Here is a 24220-nt window from a genome sequence, read left to right as displayed (position 1 = left end):
GCAAGAGCACTGACTCTGCCGAATAGAGAAAGTGAACATCAAAATGCCTGTGGAGGGGACTGTCACTGAGAAGTAGGGGAGTGGTGCCACAAATTTCTGAAAGGCTCAGGAGTAGGTTTTTAGAAGGTGGAGTAAGGAAGGAATGGAATGAAAACAACAAGGTTGGTTGAAAGCCTTTGAATGGAGAAGCTGGACCTCTAAGTTTCCTTCACCATCCCAGTGGGAAATAAAAGGCTTATTTTTCTGGAGTGTTTAAACCAGGGGAGCTCTAGACTCCAGTGTACCAGTGGAGGACTGAGGAGTAGCCATTTCCTCAGGGGCTGAGTCAGGGGGCGGGGGGTTGGGGAAAGAAGAAAAAGAAATTGGAAGACTGAGGTGGGAGGATTGCTTGGGGCCAGGCGATTGAGACTAGCCTGGGCAATACAGTGAGACTTCATCTCTATAAAAAATAAAATAAAATAAATAATAATAAATTTTTTTTTTTTTTTGAGATGGAGTCTCTCTCTGTCGCCCAGGCTGGAGTACAGTGACGTGACCTCAGCTCACTGCAACCTCCGCCTTCCAGGTTCAAGCGATTCTCCTGCCTCAGCCTCCCAAGTAGCTGGGACTACAGGTGTGTGCCACCATACCCACCTAATTTTTGTATTTTTAGTAGACATGGGGTTTCACCATATTGGTCAGGCTGGTCTTGAACTCCTGAACTCGTGATCCGCCTGCCTTGGCCTCCCAAAGTGCTGGGATTACAGGTGTGAGCCACCGCCCTTGGCCATAAAATTTTTTAAAAAGAAATTAATCCTGTCTAGCATTTACTGAATGCTAACCATGTGCCTGGTTCTGTTCTAAATGTTCCGTGTGCATTAATTCAGTTGATCTTTGTACAACCTACCAGACAGGAAAAAAAATGTACGAAAGTAACCAAGACAGTTTTGGGTTGGTTGGGTTTTTTGTTTTGTTTTGTTTTATTTTGGTAGAAATGTTGGTCTCACTATGTTGCCCAGGCTGGTCACAAACTCCTGGGCTCAAGGAATCCTCCTGCCTCAGCCTCCCAAAGTGCCTGCCTCTGCAGGCATGAGCCACCACCCTCAGCCTCAAGGCAATTTTTAAAAAGAACTAACAAGTGGACTTGCCCTATCAAATATTAAAACATACTAAAAAGCTCTGATAAGTCCAGGCGTGGTGGCTCACACCTATAATCCTAGCACTTTGGGAGGCCAAGGCAGGAGGATTGCTGGCAGCCAGGAGTTTGAGGGTGCAATGAGCTATGATTACATCACTGCACTCCAGCCTGGGTGACAGAACAAGATGCTGTCTCTTAAAAAAAAAAGAAAAAAACTATGAGAATTATAACAATATGATTTGGGTATTGGAAATAGATAAGTTAGATTAATTAATTGGACATATTAGATTAATTAATGTTGAAGTAGACATGTTAGATTAGAAAAATATAGAAACTGACCCTTACATACGAGAATGAAAGATACGATCAAAATGATGTTTCAAACCAGTAGGGAAAAATAATAATTCCATAAATTATATTGGAACAATTGACAATATACCCACTTGGAAGATATAAATTTCAGATGAATTAAGGGCAAATCTAATATTAAAAACGTGTATATACATGAATGGACTGAGAACATTATGCTGAGTGAAATAAGCCAGGCACAGAGTGATAAATACCATATAATTGCATTTATATGTGTAATATAAAAAAGTTGAACCCATAGAAGTAGAGAATAGAATGGTGCTTACCAGAGGCTGGGGGCAGCAGGGGAGAATGGGAAAAGGGGAGAGGTTGGTCACTGGGTGCAAAGTTACAGGTGGATAGGAGGAATAAGTTCTGGTGTTCTATTGCACAGCACAAAGACTATAATTAATAATAATGTATATTTCAAAATAGCTAAAAGAGGATTTAGATGTTCTCAACACAGGAAATGATAAATATCTGAAGTGATGGATATGCTAATTAGCCTTATCTGATCATTCCATAATGTAGAAACGTATCATACATCGCATTGTACCTCATAAATATTGTATTAGTCCATTCTCATGCTGCTAATAACAACACATACCCGAGACTGGGTAATTTATAGAGGAAAGAGGCTTAATTGATTCACAGTTGCACAGGGCTAGGAAAGCCTCAGGAAACCTACAATCATGGTGGAAGAAGAAACAAACATGCCCTTCTTCACATGATGGCAGGAAGGAGAAGTGCAGAACGAAGCAGGGGGAAAAGCCCCTTAATAAAACCATCAGATCTCGTGAGAACTCACTCATTATCATAAGAACAGCATGAAGGTAACTGCCGCCATGATTCATTTACCTCCCACTTGGTCCCTCCCCATGACACATGGGAATTATGAGAACTACAGTTCAAGATGAGATTTGGTGGAGACACAGCCTAACCATATCAAATATATACAGTAATTGTTGGTCAATTAAAAATTTTTTAAAAACATGTTTGTACACTTGGAAGAAGTAAGACTTTCTTAAGTAACACTTGCTTGGTAACATACTCTATGACTTTTAGCACATTATTTAGCTATCTGATGTTTTTTGGCTTTTGGTTTTAATCAATAGAATGAAGATGAAAATAATAGAATTATTGTGAAATGTACTCTGATCTGACAGACTATAAATCTCACTGGTTACATTAAACTTTGTGGTTTAGTAGTTGTATTCAATTCTGTGTAACCCAGTCCCTGGAAGTACTGAAATTTTATTTTTCCTGCTGCTATTAACAACATATTTAAGTCTAATATGCAGAAATTTTTCCTATGTTAATTCCTCTATTTCAGCATCTCTAGCAGTGACAAGAAAATTTTCTCGTTTGACATTTTTGACAAGTCCTTAACCACTATCATGATTACTTGTGAATATCTGGTGATATATGAACAAAAACAGCAAAACATCTGTAAATTCTGAATATCCTTTGATGTTTCTCCTTTTGACATCAATTCCCATAAGAAGAAAATCACTGGTTTTATCTAACTTAATGGACCACTTTCAGGATGAGCTAGTGTGTGAAGCCTCTCTCCTTGCCTGCCTGTGCTCCCTCCAGCCATCCATGGTAAGGAGTGAATGCTTTACCAAGCAGAAGTAAAAATATATTTGGCCAGGCGTAGTGGTGCACACCTGTAGTCCCAGCTACTTGAGAGGTTGAGGCAGGAGGATCGCTTGAGCCCAGGAGTTTGAGGCGGCAGTGAACTATGATTGCACCACTGCTCTCCAGCCTAGGTGAGAGTGAGACCATGTCTCTTAAAAAAAAAAAAGTAAAAAAATTATAAGGTCTTTTTTTTTTTTGTTTGAGCAGCAAGGTAAAAAGACAAAAGGTGTTTCATTGGCAAAACTGTCCTACTGGTGGTTTGGCTGTTTTTTCCCTTCCCAGATGACCAACTCCATAACAAAGTAACTGTACTTCTAGATAGAGACTCAGTTACAAGTGAGAGAATCCAATTCAAACCAGCCCAGTAAAATTCCTAAGGGAATTGGCTTGAGTAGCTGGGAAGTCTGAGACTGGATATAGCTTCAGGCCCAGCTGGTTGGCCTGCACTGCGAAGGCCTGGCCCTACCTGAACCATGCGGAATGGACTCCCCGCAGGAAGAGGGAGGGCCTCTTTAGGAGGAAAGGTGCTGAGCTAGCGAAAGTGACAGCTGTCCACAGCAGTAACTAAAGACGTTTCCTGGTTCAGCATGTAGCACATATGGTGCCTATATTGTCTTTTTCTCCCCAAGGTTATTGTTAGAATCAAGGGATTGCAACATCACGGCATTCTTGCTTGGTCATGAAGCAGACTGCCTGAATATATCGGCTTTGGTTCCTTTAATGTGGGTCTGTAATGAGGCTGGGAGACAAGTGGCTGGTTCTGTTTCTTGTTTTGCCTCTGTGCCATTCTATTATGATGGTCACTATGTAACAATCCATTTTGTTTGTTTGTTTGTTTGTTTTGTGAGATTTCATTAGGACAGGATAATATACCATACATAAACATGATGAAAGTAAATGATCATAAACTCTAACAGGATTTGAAAGAAAAGTCTTCTAAATATGGCTCTGAGGCCAGGCATGGTGGCACCTCTCTGTAATCCCAGCACTTTGGGAGGCCAAGACAGGAGAATCACTTGGGCTCGGGAGTTCAAGACCAGCCTGGACAACATAGCAAGATCTTTTCTCTACTAAAAATAAAAATAAATTAAGAAAAAAAAATTAGCCAGGCACTGTAGTATGTGCCTGTCTGTAGTCTCAGCTACTTGGGAAGCAGAGATGGGAGGATTGCTTGAGCCTGAGAGATTGAGGCTGCAACGAGCTATGATCACGCCACTGCACTCCAGCCTGGGCAAAAGTGAGACCCTGTCTCAAAAAAAAAATATATATATATATATATACACACACACACACACACACATATATATACACACACATATGTGCATATATATTTGTATATATATTTTGTATATTATATTTATTTTGTGTGTATATATATATATACACACACACACACACATATAGTTCTGAGTGTCATATTCTTAGGACTGCAGAAATTGGCTGAGGCCTCATCATTCATGTCAGAAGGTCTAAGTACAATACTTCTTGATTCATGGCCTGTTAGAATTGCCCTGGATGTCAGATGAGGGGGTGGATCTCCAATGATGGGGAGTAGAGGAGGCCTCCAGTCTCTCAGGGAACCAGAATCTGACTGTTCTCCACTGCAGATCTTTAATCAGGGCTTGGTGGCAAAGCTGACACACACTCAGTCCACCCCTAGGTAGGCAAAGCACAGAAGTGTAACTGTCTTCTCCAATTTTCTCTGCTCCAGGATAGGCTCAGATACCTTCCAGAGTGTTTTGCTTCATGTTAAATTTGTCTGTCCTCTCTCCTCTCTCCCATTCCCCCTGCACACCCAGCCTCTCCCCGCCAGCCATTAGAAAGCTTTGTCTCAAGGGCAGTAGCAGGAGCGTGGCTCTTGGTAACCATAGGCAACCATGAATCCCTATTAGCTATTTGTGCTATATTTGTAAGGCACATTCCGGCCACTAACTGGGTAGACAGGAAAATGTGCTTTAAAGGTTTTCTTGTGCGGTAAAATTGTCTCCCTTTTTTTTTCTTCTTTTTTGCAGAATGACCAGTCCATGGGTGAGATGCAGATAATCGGAGGCGATGATCTTTCAACGCTGGCTGGAAAGGTTTGTTCATGTAACTGTGCTCAGACCGCATTGATGTCTGGGGGCATCGGTGACCTGCATTTCAGGTCAGCACTCACAGGACATTTCAGACACGCTCCCGGGTTTTCCAATTCATACAAATGGCTGCGTGAATCCTTTTAATGATCTCCCCTTTCTAAAACACTCTTTTTAGAATGCTTCCAAGACACCATGCAGACCAAAGCTTTCTTCTCCAAGCTTCCTTCCAATCTTATTTCAGACAGCAAAACCCCTTTGCCCACCTTGTTCTAATCCTTTTCTACTCATCTTTCCAGGCACCTTCTGAAAAGGAAGCTTTCCCTTTATTTATTCGTCTGCCTTTTTTTTTTTTTTCATCCATCCTCCGCACCTAGGCACGTCAGTAAGACATTTACACAGGTTCATTGACATGTACAAAATCTGGGGAGGGAAGAGAAAAGGAACTCTTAAGAGTGCGTTTTCAGCACTTTGCCTTTTTTTCTGTTAAAAAGAATGTAAACTCTTAGATAATAGGAAGAACACCTCCAGTTGTAACTTGGAGTTCCAAATCTGCCAGTGCTTAATAATTAAGTGAAAAGACTGTTTAGATTCTGACATAAATACATAAACTGGAAAGAAGAGTTGTTTCCTAACGAAGATGATGTTCGTGGAATGTTACTTGAAATGCATATTTGCTGCGAATAAAAGCAATCCAGAATTTGTTTTTGTTCAGTCGTACTGACTTAGCTTGTATTCCTTATCCCTGAACAGCTTGGCTTTCTAAGTTAAATGGATTAGTCTATTACACAAGCTTAATCTCTCATACTTGTGGTTGTTATTGTTATGCAATGCCCGGGTAGGGAAAAAAATAGCAGCCACATTTAATAAAAATATGTGTAATAATCATAGGATGGCTATAGAGCCACAAGGACTTTTTTTTCTTTTTTTTTTTTTTAGACAGAGTCTTGCTCTGTCCCCAGGTTGCAGTGCAGTGGCATGATCTCAGCCCACTGCAACCTCCTCCACCTCCTGGTTTCAAATGATTCCCCTGCCTCAGCCTCCCAAGTAGCTGGGATTACAGACACCTGCCACCATGCCCGGGTAAATTTTGTATTTTTAGTAGAGACGGGGTTTCACCATGTTGGCCAGGCCGGTCTCAAACTCCTGACCTCAAGTGATCCACCTGCTTCGGCTGCCCAAAGTGGAGCCACAAGGACTCTGACTACAAAACAGTGTACTTCCCTCTACAGCATAGTAGATCTATGTGTTAAATGGCTATCTAGCAGTAAATTGTGTTGCATAAAAATCGGAATTAACTTGTTGCTGTTAATGCACCACTAAGCCACCATTTGATGTTACTGTTACATTGGTGCATAAAGCAACATCCTAGAAAGCTAAAATACTCAAAGTAATTTCCAGAAATTCATAAGTTTTAACGACCCTGGAGTGGTCTTTAGCTAATACGTCATTTTAGCATTTTATTGTAGGACACTGCCTTACAGGTTTATTACACAAAAGAAATAGTTTACCTTGTGCTTTTGCTATGGAGTCTGTCAAAGTGACAACTCTAAAATTCCCAAATGAATGCCAAGAAGAAATTTGCACATAGACGGCTGGGCATGGTGGCTCATGCCTGCAATCCCAGCACTTTCAGAGGCCGAGGTAGGCAGATCATTTGAGGTCAGAAGTTCGAGACCTGCCAGGCCAACATAGCAAAACCCTGTCTCTACTAAAAATACGAAAATTAGCCAGGCATGGTGGTGCGCACCTGTAATCCCAGCTACTTGGGAGGCTGAAGAAGAGGACCACTTAAGCTCAAGAGCTAAGGCTGCAGTGAGCTATGATGGCACCAGTGCACTCCAGCCTGGGCGACAGAACAAGACTCTGTCCCTTAAAAAAATAATAATAATCTGTATATCCATACCTTGTTTCCACTAGAGCCCTTTCCACAAGTTGCAGTGTTTACATTAGGGCTTATTTTTTATTTGCCTCTCTCCCCAACCAGGAAGTAAGCATGAAGTGGGCAGAGACCATACCTGGTCCATAACAAATTGGAATAAATATTTGGTGACTGAACAAGTGGATGGTCCTCTTATATAGAAATTAGAAGTCTTCGATTAATTTGGGGGAAGAGAGGACAGGGCAGAGGGAAATGGTAAATAAGTCCACCTGGTCACACCCAAGGACAAACCCACCAGCTGGTTAATTGAGAGGTGGAGAGAAAGGTGCTGAGTGAGGGAGGAGCACCCTCTTTGTTGAGGCAGAAGGGCTTCCTCACAGGAGATTCAAGGGGGACTGAGGAAGTGAATGCAACACAGCTGAGGTGGAACAGTGAAAAAAAAATTTCACTTAGCTTTTAAAATTTCCTTTTCCTTAAAAAAGATAAAGGCCTTCCAATATGCCTTGGCATAACACCAAATAACCACCAGAAGTAGCCAGAGCCCAGTTTGAACATCACAGCTGTAAATGTTTTAGAAGCTATTTCTGACATGAGTCAACGGATCATGTAGGTAGATGCAATGTATTGCTTGTGGAGTTTTTCAGCTGTAGGGCAACTATTAAAATCCATTTGTTTCCATTCGATAGGTAATAAAAATCATTAGTTGTCACTGGGTTTGGGAAACTTAAATGCCCATTACAGCCCTGGGGAAGGGTTTTCGGTCTTATGGAGTGAGTTTGTTAGCATTTAAGTTATAGTTGCTGCCTTAGAATAGTAGGCTGCTACGATGACTTCTTTGGGTAGCCATTTTCGTAAGAAATAAAATACAAGATATGAGTAACGTTAAAAAAAAAAAAGATAAAGGCCTTCATATGACCCACTCTGTTCACTCATTCTTCATTCAGCCTCTCCATGAAAGGTTATCAATTAAGTTAAACAGAACAAATAAGCCCCACTATTCAATGGCAATGTAGAGTGACTATGGTTAACAGCAATGTGTTGTATATTTCAAAGCAGCTAGAAGACTTGAAATGTTCCCAACACATAGAAATGACAGACAGTCAAGGCAATGGCTACCCCAAATACCCTGACCTGCTCATTACACATTCTGTGCATGTAACAAACACTCGTGTACTCCATAAATACATAAAACATTGTGTATCAATGAAAAAATAAAATTTAAAAAATAAGGATTGGCAAGATTTTAGAAATAATTTTAGAGGCTCTCCAAAATCTTTCCATCATGCAGAATATACACTGGCTGGAAAAAAAAATGTAAAAGGAAAAGGCACCCAACAGTTAGTGGATACTTGTTTTAATGGGTGTAGAAGAAAGTCTGAAACTGCAATAAATATCTGCAGTGGATGAAAGGATTGTTGAGGCCAGGAGTTTGAGACTAGCCTGAGCAACATAGTGAGACTGTGTCTCTACAAAAGAAATTTAAAATTTAGCCAGGCATGGTGGTGCACGCCTGTAGTCTCAGCTACTCAGGAGGCTGAGGTGGGTGATCACCTGGGCTCAGGAGGTTGAGGCTGCAGTGACTTCTCCTTTCTCCTATAGTCATAATACAATTTGTCAGTCATTCAGTAAACTTACATTTAAACTACATGTATCATGTTATTACTCTGCCAGGAATTTGTTCCCAGGAACATACCTTATCTTATTTCATGCTTGACACTCTAAGAAGAGTCCCATAGGTCTTTCCACACAAGACTCTCCTTGGATTTAAAGAAATCCAAAGAATGAAGGATTCCTTAGGATTCAGATAGTCTTAGAGAGGGGAGGGTAAGCTTTTGCCTGGAATAGAAGTGTTTGTGACTAACACAGAAGAGAGAGGAAGGGTCCCCCAATGGCAACATTTGACCCCCAAGCCTCAAGGTACTCCTCCATAGCTATCACTGTCATGTACCCAAAACCAACGATCCTTCCCTCCAAATAAATTTAAAAAACCATTAAGCCAGCCAGGCACAGTAGCTCATGCCTGTAATCCCAGCACTTTGGGAGACTGAGGCGAGTGGATCACTTGAGGTCAGGAGTTTGAGACCAGCCTGGCCAACATGGCAAGACCCTGGTCTCTACTAAAAATACAAAAATTAGCCAGACGTGATGGCACACACCTCTAATCCCAGCTGAGGCAGAAGAATTGCCTGAACCCTGGAGGCAGAAGTTGCAGTGAGCCAAGATCATGCCACTGCACTCTAGCCTGGGTGACAGAGCAAGACCCTGTCTCAAAACAAAAAAAAAATTAAACCTACAAAAACCCCACCAAAATTTAATACAATACCACAACCTATCCCCCACTAATAATTAGCCCTAATCCTCCATAAATAGGTGACGGCTTCGAAGAAAATTCCACAAAGCCTACAAGAATAATAATAAAAATTAAAATATGGAATGGGGTAATCGAGAAAAGAGTAGGATCACTGGACATAAGTGGACCAGCATGACTGAAGGAAATTAATCAAAAATGGGGAAGTAGTAGGAAAAAAAAAACTGAAAACACGCGGTTTGGTGTGTAGAATACATTGAAAGTCGCAATGAAGAGTTGAACTTGCTCAGCAAAGCAAACAAGAGGCACAAAAGTGTTTGAGCAGAGATGACATCATGGAGCTGTGTTTTAGGAAAATGAAACTGACAAGAGGGAAGAATGGCAGAAAGAGGGGAGAGAGCAGTTTGGAGGTGGGGTTGGCGGAGCCTGCAGGAGCACTTGAACTACAGGAGCCAAGTTAGGGTGGAAAAGAAGGAATCGTGGCATCAAAAGGAGCCATGACAGAGTTAAATGAAGGAGGGAGGGCTAGAAAGGATTTTTTAAAATTAAATTTGTGTATGAAAGAACTCTATAAAACATGGGGAAATAGCTCACCTACATAATCTTGTCAAGCTGTGAGTTAGAGGCATTATGAACCCATAACTGTACAATACTTCTGGAGCCCTTGAAGACATGGGATTAAAATATTTAGAAAAAAAGGAGACTCTGCATAGCCACCTCTCTCTCTCTCTCTCTCCCTCTCTGTCTTTTTCTTTCTTTCTTCCATTTCTTTCTCCCTTTCTTTTTTTAAATAAAACATTTTTTACTTTGAACCCCGAGAAACTACCTTTCTTTCTCATCTCTTCCTTTCTTTTTTTGTTCTCTTTTTCTCTCTTCCTTTCTTTTTCTTTCTTTCTTTTTTTTGTTTTGCTTTTTAAAAATTCCTTTCTTTCTCTTCCTTTCTCTCTCTTCTTTTCTCTCTCTCTTTCTTTTCTTCCAAGGAAAGGAAGCTCACAAGGGAAGCTGTCTGAGTCATGGTTCTAAATAGGTCATTGCTATTGAAAAAAGTGAGCCCTCAATGATTAAGTTAAATGGCCTCTTCACTTCATGATGTTAAAAGCATTTTATTCGGTGTGTTTAAGCTGTCTACACAATGTACTCTCTGGTTGATTTTTTTTTTCCAAAGTTGATTTAATATTGGCACTTCGTAAAATGTGTGTATCTATTAAAGCAAGATTTTATTCATATTCATGAGGAACCTCTGAAAGGGTGGAATAAAACAAAATGCATGGAAACAGGCTCAAATCTGGCAACATGAAAACACATATGTGCAGGTTAAGCCCAAAATTTTGGGAGACATGCCCCCCAAACCTGCCCTCAAATAAGTGTTTTTTTCTTTTCTTTTCTTTTCTTTTTTTTTTTTTTGTGGCAGAATCTCGCTCTGTCGCCCGGGCTGGAGTGCAGTGGTACGATCTCTGCTCACTGCAACCTGCACCTCCCAGGTTCAAGCGATCCTCCTGCCTCAGCCTCCTGAGTGGCTGGGATTACAGGAACAGACCACCACACCCAGCTAATTTTTGTAGTTTTAGAAGAAATGGGGTTTCACCAAGTTGGTCAGGCTGGTCTCGAACTCCTGACCTCACGTGATCCACCCTCCTCAGCCTCCCAAAGTGCTGAGATTACAGGAATGAACCACTGTGCCCAGCCTAAGATTCTAATTAAATGCCAGAATGAAGCATCGGAACCTGCCAAAAGTTCCCCCTTGGCTGCCTTAACTGTTTAAATCATTCTTTTTTTATTGCATCTCACTAAGCTGAGAACAATAATGGAAAGACCCACTGACTGATGATTCTGGAAATTTTGTGAATTATCACATAAAATGAAATGCTAAACTACATTCCCTTTTCCATGGGGTTTATATTCACATTCCTACTCATTCTCCACATCCCCAATACAGCCCGTTGTCACTGCTGCCATTGCTCTTGATTAGTGAGACCACAGCCACCAAACTACACTGCTGCAGATGAGACAGTGTGGTGTGCAAATCACTGTGTGCTCTAAAATACTAGAAGTAGGAATAACCTGTTTAAGAATATCATGTAGATTTGTGCAATTCTTTCCTCCCTTCTTTTCTTCTTTCTTCCTTTCTTTTTCTTTTTTGTTAGGAAATCCCTTGTGATTAGCCAGAGATTCCTCATAGAGTTTTTGCCTGCAGCTCCCAGGCTGCAGATCTTACTGGCTTTCTGGGAGGAAATGAGCTAGGTGTGATGAGATGACTAAGACAGTAACTGGCAAACATCTCAGATGCAGTGATCGGAGTTATCAGATTGGAAGTGTTTAGGAGGCACAGTGTGTACTGAAAAGAGAAGTTGCCCACTCAAAAAACGCGAATTTTAGGAAATTGCTTAGTGCAAAATTAAAAGCAATAGACATTGATGATAGCTTGGTTAAGGAGGAATTGCAGATTGTTAAGGAAAAATGGAGGGGATGAATCAGAAATACAATGAACTAGAGAAAGTGAAAGAAATGAGGTCAAAATTGTTGATTCACTACACAGGTATTTCTTGAGCACCTACTAGATGCCAGTCTCCATGTTATGTATTTTTGTTCATTTCTTTTGTTTTGTTTGGTTGAGACAGAGTCTCACTCTGTCACCCAGGCTGGAGTGCAGTGGCACGATCTCAGCCCACTGCAACCTCTGCCTCCCTCATTCAAGCAATTCATGTGCCTCAGCCTCTCAAGTAGCTGGGACTACAGGTGTGCGCCACCATGCCTGGCTAATTTTTATATTTTTAGTAGAGACTGAGTTTCACCATGTCAGCTAGGATGTTCTCAAACTCCTGGCCTCAAGCAATCTGCCTGCCTTGGCTTCCCAAAGTGCTGGGATTACAGGTATGAGCCATCGCAACCAGCCTCCATGTTATATATTGATTATATAAAGATAAATAGTTTTGGCTCTTTAGCTCTTTAAGCTAATCTTAGGCACAGCCATATCTCAGAGTTATTGTGGATTTGGTTTCAGACCACCACAATAAAGAGAGCCACACAAATTTTTTGATTTTTCAGTGCATATAAAACTTATGTTTATACAGTATGGTAGTCTACTAAGTGTGCAATAACATTATGTCTAAAAAATAAGGCACATAACTTAATGAAAAACTACTTCATTGCTAAAAACAAATGCTAATGATCATCTGAGCCTTCAGTGAGTCATCATCTTTTTGCTGGTGGAGGGTCTTGCAATGACGTTGATGGCTGCTGACTGATCAGGCTGGTGGGTGCTTCAGAAGGTTGGGGTGGCTGTAGCAATTTCTTAAAACAAGACAACAGTGAAGTTCGCTGCTTAGATTGACTCTTCCTTTCATGAAAGATTTCTCTGTAGATGGTGATGCTGTTTGATAGCATTTTACCCACATAGAACTTCTTTCAAAATTGAAGTTAATTCTCTCCAGCCATGCTACTGCTTTATCAACTAAGTATATATAATATTTTAAACTCTTTGTTGTCATTTCAACAATGTTCACAGCATCTTCACCAGAAGTAAATTCCACCTCAAGAAACCACTTTCTTTGCTCATCTATAAAAAGCAACTCCTTATCTGTTCAAGTTTGATCATCAGATTACAGCAATTCAGTCACATCTTCAGGCTCCACTTCTAATTCAGGTTCTCTTGCTATTGCCACCACATCTGCATGTACTTCCTCCACTAAAGTCTTTTTTTTTTTTTTTTTTTGAGACGAGTTGTCGCTCTGTCGCTCAGGCTGGTGTGCAGTGGCATAGTCATGGCTCACTGCAGCCTCAACCTCCCCAGGCTCAGGTGATCCTCCCACCTCATTTTTTGTAGAGGCAGAGTTTTCCCATATTGCCCAGCTGGTCTCAAACCACTGGGCTCAAGCAATCTGCCCACTTCGGCCTCCCAAAGTGCTAGGATTACCTGCAGCAGCCACCGCCCTCGACCTCTCCACTGAAACCTTGAGCCCCTCAAAGTCATGCATGAGGGTTGGAATCAACTTCTTCCAAACTCCTATTCATGTTGATATTTTGATCTCCACTCATGGATGACGAATGCTCTGAATGGCATCTAGAATGGTGGATCTTCAGGTTTTCAATTTACTTTACGCAGATCCATCAGAGGAATCACTATCTATGGGCAGCTATCACCTTACAAAATCTATTTCTTAAATAATAAGACTTGAAAGTTTAAATGACTCTATGGGCTGCAAAATGGATGTTGTGTTAGCAGGCATGAAAATAATCTCCTTGTAAACATCTCCATCAGAGCTCTTAAGTGACCAAGTAGATTGCTAATGAGCATAATATTTTGAAAGGAATCTTGTTTTCTGCATAGTAGGTCTCAAGAGTGGCCATAAAATATTCATTTCAATAAGCCATGCTGTAAGCAGATGTGCCTGTATAAACAGGCTTTGTTGCTCCATTTATAGAACACAGGTAAAGTCGATTTAGCGTCATTCTTAAGCACCCTAGCATTTTTGGAATGGTAAGTGAGCATTGGCTTCAACTTAAAGTCACCAAGTGCATTAGTCCCTAAAAAGAGTCAGTCTAGGTGGGGCACAGTGACTCATGCCTGTAATCCCAGCACTTTGGGAGGCCGAGTGGGTGGATCATCTGAGGTCAGGAGTTGGAGACCAGCCTGGCCAACAGGGTGAAACCCCTTCTCTACTAAAAATACAAAAAAATTAGCTGGGCATGGTGGTGTGCACCTATAATCCCAGCTACTTGGGAGGCTGAGGCAGGAGAATCGCTTGAACCCAGGAGGCAGAGGTTGCCATGAGCCGAGATTGTGCCACTGCACTCCAGCCTGGGCAACAAAGCAAGACTCTGTCTCAAAAGAAATAAAATAAAAACAAATAATACATTAAAGATTGCTGATCCCAGATCACCATAACCACAATGACAATGAAAGTGTTTGAAATATTGCAAGAATTTCCAGAATATGACACAGAGACACAAAGTGAGTACACGCTATCAGAAAAATGACACCAATACACGTGCTCAACACAGGGTTGCCATAAACCTTCAATTTGTAAAACAAAAACCAAACAAAAAAAAAAACATGGTCTCTGCAAGGTGCAATAAAGAGAAATTTAGGAGGCCAAGAGGGGCAGATCACCTGAGGTCAGAAATTCAAGACCAGCCTGGCCAACATGGTGAAACCCCATCTCTACTAAAAATACAAAACTTATCCATGCATGGTGGTGCACACTTGTAATCCCAGCTACTTGGGAGGCTGAGGCAGTAGAATCACTTGAACCCAGGAGGCAGAGTTTGCAGTGAGCCGAGATCGCGCCATTGCACTCCAGCCTGGGCAATAGAGTGAGACTTCATCACGAAAAAAGGGAAATGTAAAAAACAAGGTATGCCTATATAGCAAAAGAGACTGTTCTAAATTAAAAGAGAAGGGAAGATCCATCCATGGTATAGGTTGGATAAAGCAGATACAAAGGCCATTTTAAGGACAACTGGGGAAATTTGAAAATATAGTAGGCTTTATATGATGTTAAGAAATTATCATCATTTTTGTTGGATGTATAATAGTTTGGCTATACATAATAAAGAATGTCATGATACCTTTAATCTATTTTAAAGCACATAAAAATTTTATATAAACAGTTAAGCATGTATCAAAAATTTAGAAAGTCTTTAGACTTTTCTGGTTTTCAAGCATTCTGTAATGTTTTATATTTATATATTATAGAAAGTACAAACTTTCTTTGACAGATATCTATTTATATATAAGGAAATACATGCACTTTCTATAATAAGAATGAATACACGGCTGGCGCAGTGGCTCATGCCTGTAATCCTAGCACTCTGGGAGGCTGAGGAGGGAGGATCACTTGAGGCCGGGAGTTCGAGGTTACAGGGAGCTATGATCGAGATCCTGTCTCTAAAAAATAAAAATAAAATTTAAAAATATGCATTTATGCTTAAACCCTTTTTAAGAAACAAGCAAACTAAAAGTCAATAAATGATTTAAATATGTTTTTAAGTATAGAAATAACTATGTGAAACATGACTAAGTCTATATTTTAGAAATAAAAAGATAACAAGCAGAAAAACAGCTAAAAGAGTTAAAAGTGACTGTCTCTGGGAAACAAAATTGGGAGCGAACAGAGGTGAAGTGATGGAGGGGTGTTTTTCTTTTAAAAACCTTTCAATCTATTTGATTTGTTTTTTGTTTTTTGTTTTTGAGATGGAGTCTTACTCTGTTGCCCAGGCTGGAGTGCAGTGGCACCATCACAGCTCACTGCAACCTCCACCTCCCAGGTTCAGGCACTTCTCCCGCCTCAGCCTCCCAAGCGGCTAGGACTACAAGCTGGTCACCAAGTCTAGCTAATTTTTATATTTTTTGGTACAGAAGGGGTTTCAATACACTGGCCAGGCTGATCTTGAACTCCTGACCTCAGGTGATTTGCCCGCCTCGGCCTCCCAGAGTGCTGGGATTATAGGCGTGAGCCACGGCGCCTGGCCTCAATCTATTTTAAACATGTGTATGCATTACCTTGATTTGAAAATGTATTTGAATAATTTTGACAGTGTCTTTCAATATCTTTCAATATCAGTATACATCCAAATCTTACTTCCCACTTACCACTATATCTTAGAATTGAAGCTAATCTTTTCAAAGATGACTCTATTGTTTTGCAAGGTTCTGTACTGTCAAAAAATATTTAATTACATTCAATACATACACTCTACTTAATTAGGCAGGAATGCAGACTAACACATTTTAGGAAGGTTTTTCTTTTTAAAGTTGAAACAAAAAGAGATTGTGAGCCAGAAAATTAAATTAACCACAACATTCTCCAAGTATTCTGGTTGGTTTATAGGTCTGATTGGTAAGCGTCAATCAAACTAAAAATGCACATATCAAGTAACTACTGCAAATTGGTCGTTAAGATCATAGAAATTCGTGTTGAAAATACCAAGAGGACTCCCCTGGCAGCATGACTCTTGTATTTTTTGTTACAGAAGGGGTTTCAATATACTGAAATACACTGAAAGAGTGGAGGTACCATGGCATGCCCTGCTTCAAAAATGGACAAAATAATCTTATACATTTCCATGATAAAATTAAGATTTTCAATGGATTTAATGAATAAAAATGTCATAACTGACAGAAAAACACTTCCAAGAAGTTATTTTCACATAAGAATGCATTTGACATACGGTGCAAAGTTAACAAGAGTTGTTGGTTGGCTGGTTTGGTGGTTGGGTGGTTAACATCTTTATTAATTAAATCTTGCATTAAACATAAGTAAGTTATCAAATGTGTAGTATTTTATCTGATTTTTGTTTTCTTTTGAGATGGAGTCTCACCCTGTCACCCAGGCTGGCGTGCAGTGGTGCAATCTTGGTTCACTGCAACCTCTGCCTCCTGGGCTCAAGTGATTCTCCCGCCTCAGCCTCCTGAGTAGCTGGGATTACAGTCACCTACCACCACGCCCAGCTAATTTTTGTATATTTTAGTAGAGACGGGGTTTCACCAAGTTGGCCAGGCTGGTCTCGAACTCCTAAACTCAGGTGATCCACCCACCTCGGCCTCCTAAAGTGCTGGGATTACAGATGAGAGCCACTGTGCCAGGCCATGATTCTTAAATTACTGTATAAATCATAGAGAAAAATGAAAGGTCAGCTAAAGAAAGAAAAACACCATTACGTTGAAAGAATAATCTCACCATTTAGTAAACTGGGATGGTATATTAACAGTCATATTTTAATTTGGTGGGGCAGCATTAACAAACATGTCACTGCTAATCCAATTAATCGGTCAGTTTTAACTCAGTAATAATTTTAATCAGTTATTATTGCTTTATTCAACAAATAATTATTGAGCATTTATATGCAGGCATTATGCTAGTTTCTGGCAATGCGGTAGGAATCAAGACAAACATGATCCCCACGTCATGGAGATTAGAATATAGTGGGGAAGACAGATATCAAACAAGAAATTAAAATGCAGTACAATCATCGTGTATTAGTCCTTCCTCACGCTGACACAAAGAAATACCTGAGACTGGGTAATTTATAAAGAGAAAAGGCGTAATTGGCTCACAGTTCCGCAGGCTGTATAGGAAGCATGATGCTGGCATCTGTTCTGCTTCCGGGGAGGCTTCAGGAAACTTAAAACTGTGGCAGAAGGTGGCTGGGTGTGGTGGCTCGTGCCTGTAATTCCAGCACTTTGGGAGGCCAAGGAGGGCAGATCACTTGAGCTCAGAAGTTTGAGACCAGCCTGACCAACGTGGTAAAACTCCATCTCTACTAAAAATACAAAAATTAGCCAGGCATGGTGGTGCATACCTATAATCCCAGCCACGTGGGAAGGTGAGGTGGGAGAATGGCTTGAACCCGGGAAGCGGAGGTTACAGTGAATGGAGATCGCACTACTGCACTCTGGCCTGGGTGACAGAGTGGGACCCTGTTTCAAAAAAAAAAAAATTATGGCAGAGGCAAAGGGAGAGCAGCACTTCACATGTCTGGAGACAGATATGGAGCAAGAGAAAGAGGGGGAGGTGTCATACATCTTTAAACAACCAGATTTCAGGGCAACTCACTATCAGGACAACACCACCAAGGGGCATGATGATGCTAAACCATTCATGAGACCCACCCCCATGATCCAGTCACCTCCCACCAGGCCCTGCCTCTAGCACTGAGGATTACATTTCAACATGAGATTTGGGCAGGGACACAGATCCAAACCATATCACAGTGTTCTTAGGGGAGAGGTGGAGGAATGCCTTGAGAGTTTGTTGCAAAGAATCTAACCAGCTCACTAAAAATACAGACCAGGCACCTCCCAGCCCTTTCTCTAGCCTACCCTCTTCATCTAGGTTGACAATCCAAGAGGAAATCCTGAGTCCCCAGGGATTTTGGTGGCTGTGCAAGAGTAAGGCTGTCACAGCTGAACCCATGATGCATTTACCGAGCATGGTCTCCATTAGCAATGCAGTTCATGTTGCATTGTTTTCCTGGTAAACTCTCAACAGGCTTTGCCTCCCAAGGGAATGCTGGGGGTGGGAGGCCCTTGGCAGAATTACTAAAATGGGATGACTTTATGGAGAGTTCGTCAGACAGGTCTAAGATAAGCTCGCTTCTAACCTAAATATAGATACTAATATTGCACCACCAACTAATTCCAGAGGACCTGTTAAAAAGAATCTGGAAAACCTAGATCACCTCGAGTCCTTTGAATTAGATGGATGGGGAAGGACAGTCTAAGCAAATTGTGAAATTCTAACTATAAGCAAAAAAATGTGTATGTATCCTCTGAGTCAGATTGGCATCACATTCTAAAATATGGGTTTTGTTTATTTCAGAATGTTCTCATTGTTGAGGTAAGTTGGCATTTCCTTTTCCATACTTGGAGGTTGAAAGAATCTAACGGTGAGTTTTAAACTGTAAACCTTGTTATCAAATTGACCAAGGATTTCTTGAGCTCCCACTGGGTGCATACTCTCCAAATTTAATGAATAGGGGCCAGATAGCATCCCTGATTTCAAATAATGTAGAATAAAAGCTTTGCAACAATATTTGTGGACGACTTTATCCTTTTTGTGTATCCAGTTCCACGTATCTCTGTGTTGATTCTTATACTTCTTTGTGAATCAGACAATTTTAAAGAAGAGGAAACTAGCTCACCGAATCAAATTCATTTCACAGTAAAACCAAGGTTAGAACTCTGTTTACCCTGAATTCAGTGTCTTTGCTAAGGACCTCTGATGATTTCGAGAATTCTCAAATACTTTCAGCATCAAAATCCTAAACACAATCAATTAAAAATGGCGAGCTATGGGGAAAGCTATGTTTTTTCGTTTTTTGTTTTTCGTTTTTTTTTTAACTTTTGTTTTTCTGTTAAAAAAGAGAGAAAAGAGAACGTGGGATCCCTATGGCAGTAGTGGACTAATACAGCAAATGGCCACGTTTCCTTCAGGAGCACGCTTGTCTCATCAAACAGCAAAAAATTCAGGGGACCTGTTTTCAACCTTTTGTTACACAATTGCCTGTGTGCGCCATGTGTATCTGGAGTTCTTGCTCAGTATAACCCATGGAGTAGACCCTCTAACCAAATGAATTGCCCAACCCTGGCTACATTCAGACCTGTTGTTTTGATAATCAGCTCATGACAGCTGATTCCTGTCCTTAGGACAATAAATCGCCGCTGCCCATTCTCCTCTAATTGTGCAGCAGCTCATCAGCAGAGATGAGCCCGAGCTCACTGCAGCCGTGGACCCTCAGAATTCACAGGCTGTCACCAGCTGCTGTCCAGACACCTCTCACTTCCCAGCCATAGAATCCCCCATTGAGTAGGGGAGGACAAGGGGGAGGCATTTATCCATTCAGTGTATTCAGATGTACATATCCATGAAAATTCATGTGCCTTGTATTGTGTTACATAACCTCTGGGCCAAATTTAGTCCTTGAATGTGCATACACGAGTCCAAGTGTACTCAACGAGGAGTCCCACATGCTGTCCAAAGACTAAATTTGGCCCTTCAACACAGCTAAAGGATTCAAGGAAGAAAGAGTCTCCAGTAGATTCCCCAAAACTCAGCTTCCAGAAAGAAGTGCCTGTCTAAATAAAACATAACCAACTCTTCCTCCTACTGTGGCTCCAAATTGGATGGCATTTTAAATTACGATGCATTATTAATTAGGAGTATCTCCCTGGGTGAAAAGTCTATAGTGCTGCTCAAATGCATTTTGTTGAATTTATCTGTCCTTTTTGCAAAGGATGTCGTCGGAACTGGGAGGACCATGAAAGCACTACTCAGCAATATAGAGAAATACAAGCCCAACATGATTAAGGTAGCCAGGTGAGTTGGACATTCATAGCATAGTAATTTCTAGTTTTCCAAGCAAGCCCAAAAGGGATGCTAACACAGGATGCTCTTTCCAAAGAGTGTAATATATTCCAAACTAGTGACCTTTTCCCCTGGGGTATTACAGTTTTACCACACTGAAAAACAGCCCTTGACTGCTAGCCTGAGAGAAGAAAGGGAAGAAGACATGCTTTGCCGTGTTTCTGAGTTCCTCTTTACTGTGCCTCCATTAGCTGTTTCCAGGAGCAGCTGGATGAGCCCCCGTGCAATTGCTCCGCTCCGCTTCATTTTTTTTGTTGTTTGTTTGTTTGTTTTGAGACAGAGTCTTGCTCTGTCACCCAGGCTGGGCTGGCTGGGCTGGAGTGCAGTAGCACAATCTCGGCTCACTGCAACCTCCAGCCCCTGGGTTCAAACAATTCTGATGCCTCAGCTTCCCGAGTAGCTGGGACTACAGGCGCCTGCCACCGCACCCAGCTAATTTTTTGTATTTTTAGCAGAGATGGGGTTTCACCATGTTGGCCAGGCTGGTCTGGAACTCCTGACCTCAAGTGATCTGCCTGCCTCAGCGTCCCAAAGTGCTAGGATTACAGGCATGAGCCACTGCACCCGGCCCTTTTTTTTTCCTTAATAAGAGACAGGGTCTTGCTCTGTCGCCCAGGCCAAGCTGGAGGGCAGTAGTGTGATCATAACTCACTGCAGCCTCAAACTTCTGGGCTCAAGTGATCCTCCCAGCTCAGCCTCCTGAGTAGCTAGGACAGCTACTTTTTTTTTTTGAGATGGAGTCTTGCTCTGTCACCCAGGCTGGAGTGCAGTGGTACAATCTCAGCTCACTGCAACTTCAGCCTCCCGGGTTCGAGCGATTCTCTTGCCTCAGACTCCCATGTAGCTGAGACTACAGACGCCTACCACCATGCCCAGCCAATTTTTGTGTTTTTAGTAAAGATGGGTTTTCACCATGTTGGCCAGGCTGATCTCAAACTTATGGGCTTAAGTGATTTGACCTCCCAAAGTACTGGAATTACAAGCATGAGCTACCGTGCCTGGCTGACAGCTACCTTTTTAAAAAGTTTTTTTTATATTTTATCTACTTTTTGAGACAGGGTCTCACTCTGTCACCTAGGCTGGAGTGCAATAGTGCAATCATGGCTCACTGCAGCCTTCAACTCCTGGGCTAAAACAATCCTCCCACCTCAGCCTCCCAAGTAGCCGGGACTACAGGCAGGTGCCACCACACCCAGCTCGCTATGTTGCCCAGACTGGTCTTGAACCTCTGGGCTCAAGTGATCCTCCCACGTTGTCTTCCCAAAGCAGTGGGATTCCAGATGTAGGCATTTTGCTTGACCTGCTCTCTTCTTTGTATCCAGAACCATCTATATAGTGCCACAGTAGCAAAATATGTATTTCAAGTACATCTTTTAATGATGCTTGATTCTGTTTACAATTCATAGAGATTTGATTGGGTTCACTAAAGCATGTCTTTTTTAATGGTAGTTTGTTGGTGAAGAGAACACCCAGAAGTGATGGCTTTAGACCTGACTGTAAGTGTTTTTTAGTTTTTTTGTTTGTTTGTTTGTTTGTTTTGTGCTTGTGGTGTTTCATTTTATGTTTAAGAATCTTTGGTTTCCTATTTGACAGCATTGCATGTGGATTTGAAACTGTGTAGGGCTGATAGTCCCACAGATTCCTCATGATCTCCCCCACCTTGATAGGGAAAACAGAACCCTTTAAAATGAGGGTCTTCAATGTTCTCATTTGCATCTTTCACAGGAACTCTGTTCCGTGCATTGGGTATTTTTATTTGTATGTTTCACACAGCAGCTTAACTACAGAGAAGTCAGCTGAAAAGTTTCAGGGAGTAGAGGAAGACCTGATCCCGCTGGACTGACTCAGACACATAGGATCCCCACCTTGGCCTCTGTTCTCACCAGTCAGACAAGGAGAGGTGCTATGGAGGTTTAGAGGGATTCTTATGCCATCATCTGGAACTATTACCAGACAATGCATAATGGTGACCTTTAGCAAGACTGAATTGTAACGCACAGAAGGGGAAATCTAAGACAGCTCCCCTTCACCTCCAAACCAAAGGTCCATAACATAGAGAATTAGCAGAGCAGGTATCTCTAGATACCATCTTCACACTTGACTTCAGATATGTGTTCTGTAGGGCTTCCTCATCTAGGACACTCTCCTCTCTTCTCCTCATAATAAGCCTAGTTCTAACACCAGGAAGGATAAACACGCAGCCTGATTATTTATTGTTCTAACACTAGAGGTGATTTTTTTTCACTTGCATAGGCAGACTTCAGCTTGATTTTTATAACTTACATTTGCTCCAAAGCTCCTGGGATAATTTGGCTACAGTTCTCTTCAGCAAGCTGAACAAACATTAGCGAAAGAGAAGTGCAGTATGGATGGGTGACACACCAGCGACATTTAGCCAGTGACTCCACATTCTAAAAACAAGTTTCATGCCTGTGCTGGATGTGTTAACTCTGGACCATGTCAGTTCTGGGCAGAGAGACCCAATCGCATGTTCCCATCTATTACTATTATCAAAGGTATAATCTGGATGTAGTCACGGTTGCATGTGGTTACTAAGCAGAAATTGTCTAAGGAAATAGTACAGGATACTCAGTGTATAGATAAGATTTTAACTGAAGTTCAAAAACATTCACTTCAAACATATCCAATTAATGACAAATTTCTTATATCTCTTATAATAACAGCAATAAAATAATAGCAGCTAACACCAGGAAGAGGTCGTGATGTGCCATGCACTATTCTAAGAGCTATACAGAGATGAGCTCATTTCATCCACACAATAGCTCTCTAAAGTAGGAGCTGTTGTTGTACCTACTTTACAGATGAGGAAATTGAGCACAGCAAGCTTAAATAGCTTGCCAAAGTCATGTAGCCGTGAGTGTCACGCCAATATTAAGCCCAGGCAATCTGATTTCGGTCACTGCCCTGACTCTTCCACTACATCTGCAAGTAACATCTGCTGTTGCAAATGTAAGCGTAGGAGCTGCCCGCATTTGCCAGCTAAGGATAGGTCACTCTGATTCATGATTGTCCTACTGATCCATCGTCCTTCTTTTATTCTATGACAGCTCAAGGTTTGGCCTTCAAATAGGCTTTGGGCTCTCATTTTCCCAGTGTGAGTTGCCCTGCCTAATGGAAGGATTGCATTGCTCCTGTCAAGTCGTTATTACAACCCTGGTTACAAACAGGGTTTCTTGGGATTTGCTCATATTATTATTATTATTATTAGACACAGAATCTGACTCTGTCACCCAGTGCAGTGGCGCGATCTTGGCTCACTGCAACCTCTGCCTCCCAGGTTCAAGTGATTGTCCTGCCTCAGCCTCCCAAGTAGCTGGAACTACAGGTGCCACCACACCTGGCTAATTTTTGTATTTTTAGTAGGGATGGGGTTTCACCATGTTGGCCAGGCCGGTCTTGGACTCCTGACCTCAGGTGATCCACCAACCTAAGCCTCTCAAAGTGCTGGGATTACAGGTGTGAGCCACTGCACCCTACCTTTTTTTTTCTTTTTGAGATGGGGTCTCACTTTGTTGCCTAAGCTGGTCTCGAACTCCTGGCCTCGAGTGATCTTCCTGCCTCAGCCTCTTGAATAGCTGGGACTGCAGGTGCGCACCCGGCTTCATATTCTTTTAGCTAGCTCAGAATCTCTGTTCCTTCTTTCTCTCTGGATTTATGAGGCTTTGTACTTTGCATTCCTTTCTCCTATTGATTCTTTCTTTTATGCTCAATGTAACTTCTGACCTCTTCTGCTCTTGCTTCTCCTCTCTGATTCTTTTTTTCAAGAAACTCTGCAGTTTGGAGGAATCAAGCAGGCTTCCTAGCAAGGGACTCCATAATGCAACCCCCTAGAAAATAAGTACCTCCAGTACTTTCTATGAGCATGAACCAGTTGTTTTCTTCTTGTGAAAGCATCATTGGTCATAGTCACTGTGGAGATGACTTTGCCCAGGCTATAAGCCCTGGCTGTACCCAAGTACAGTTCCA

At 41.6% G+C, this 24220-nt stretch overlaps 1 protein-coding gene across 3 annotated transcripts in view; it reads left to right on the top strand.

Moving 5' to 3' along the window:
- The window catches only part of PRTFDC1 (phosphoribosyl transferase domain containing 1), a 104714-nt gene that overhangs the window by 76343 nt on the left and 4151 nt on the right, over positions 1 to 24220 (top strand). For all 3 annotated transcript variants that reach the window (XM_055274919.2, XM_063637328.1, XM_063637327.1), the window contains 4 exons: positions 5119 to 5184; positions 18689 to 18706; positions 20103 to 20185; positions 21683 to 21729. In XM_055274919.2, coding sequence (XP_055130894.1) covers positions 5119 to 5184; positions 18689 to 18706; positions 20103 to 20185; positions 21683 to 21729 — 214 coding nt within the window. The remainder of the gene's footprint in view (positions 1 to 5118; positions 5185 to 18688; positions 18707 to 20102; positions 20186 to 21682; positions 21730 to 24220) is intronic.

Source organism: Symphalangus syndactylus, chromosome 4 (assembly GCF_028878055.3).
Source record: "Symphalangus syndactylus isolate Jambi chromosome 4, NHGRI_mSymSyn1-v2.1_pri, whole genome shotgun sequence".
Taxonomy (NCBI): Eukaryota; Metazoa; Chordata; class Mammalia; order Primates; family Hylobatidae; genus Symphalangus; species Symphalangus syndactylus.
The sequence above is the reverse complement of the archived record's forward strand: the minus strand, read 5'-3'. Positions and strand labels throughout refer to the sequence as shown.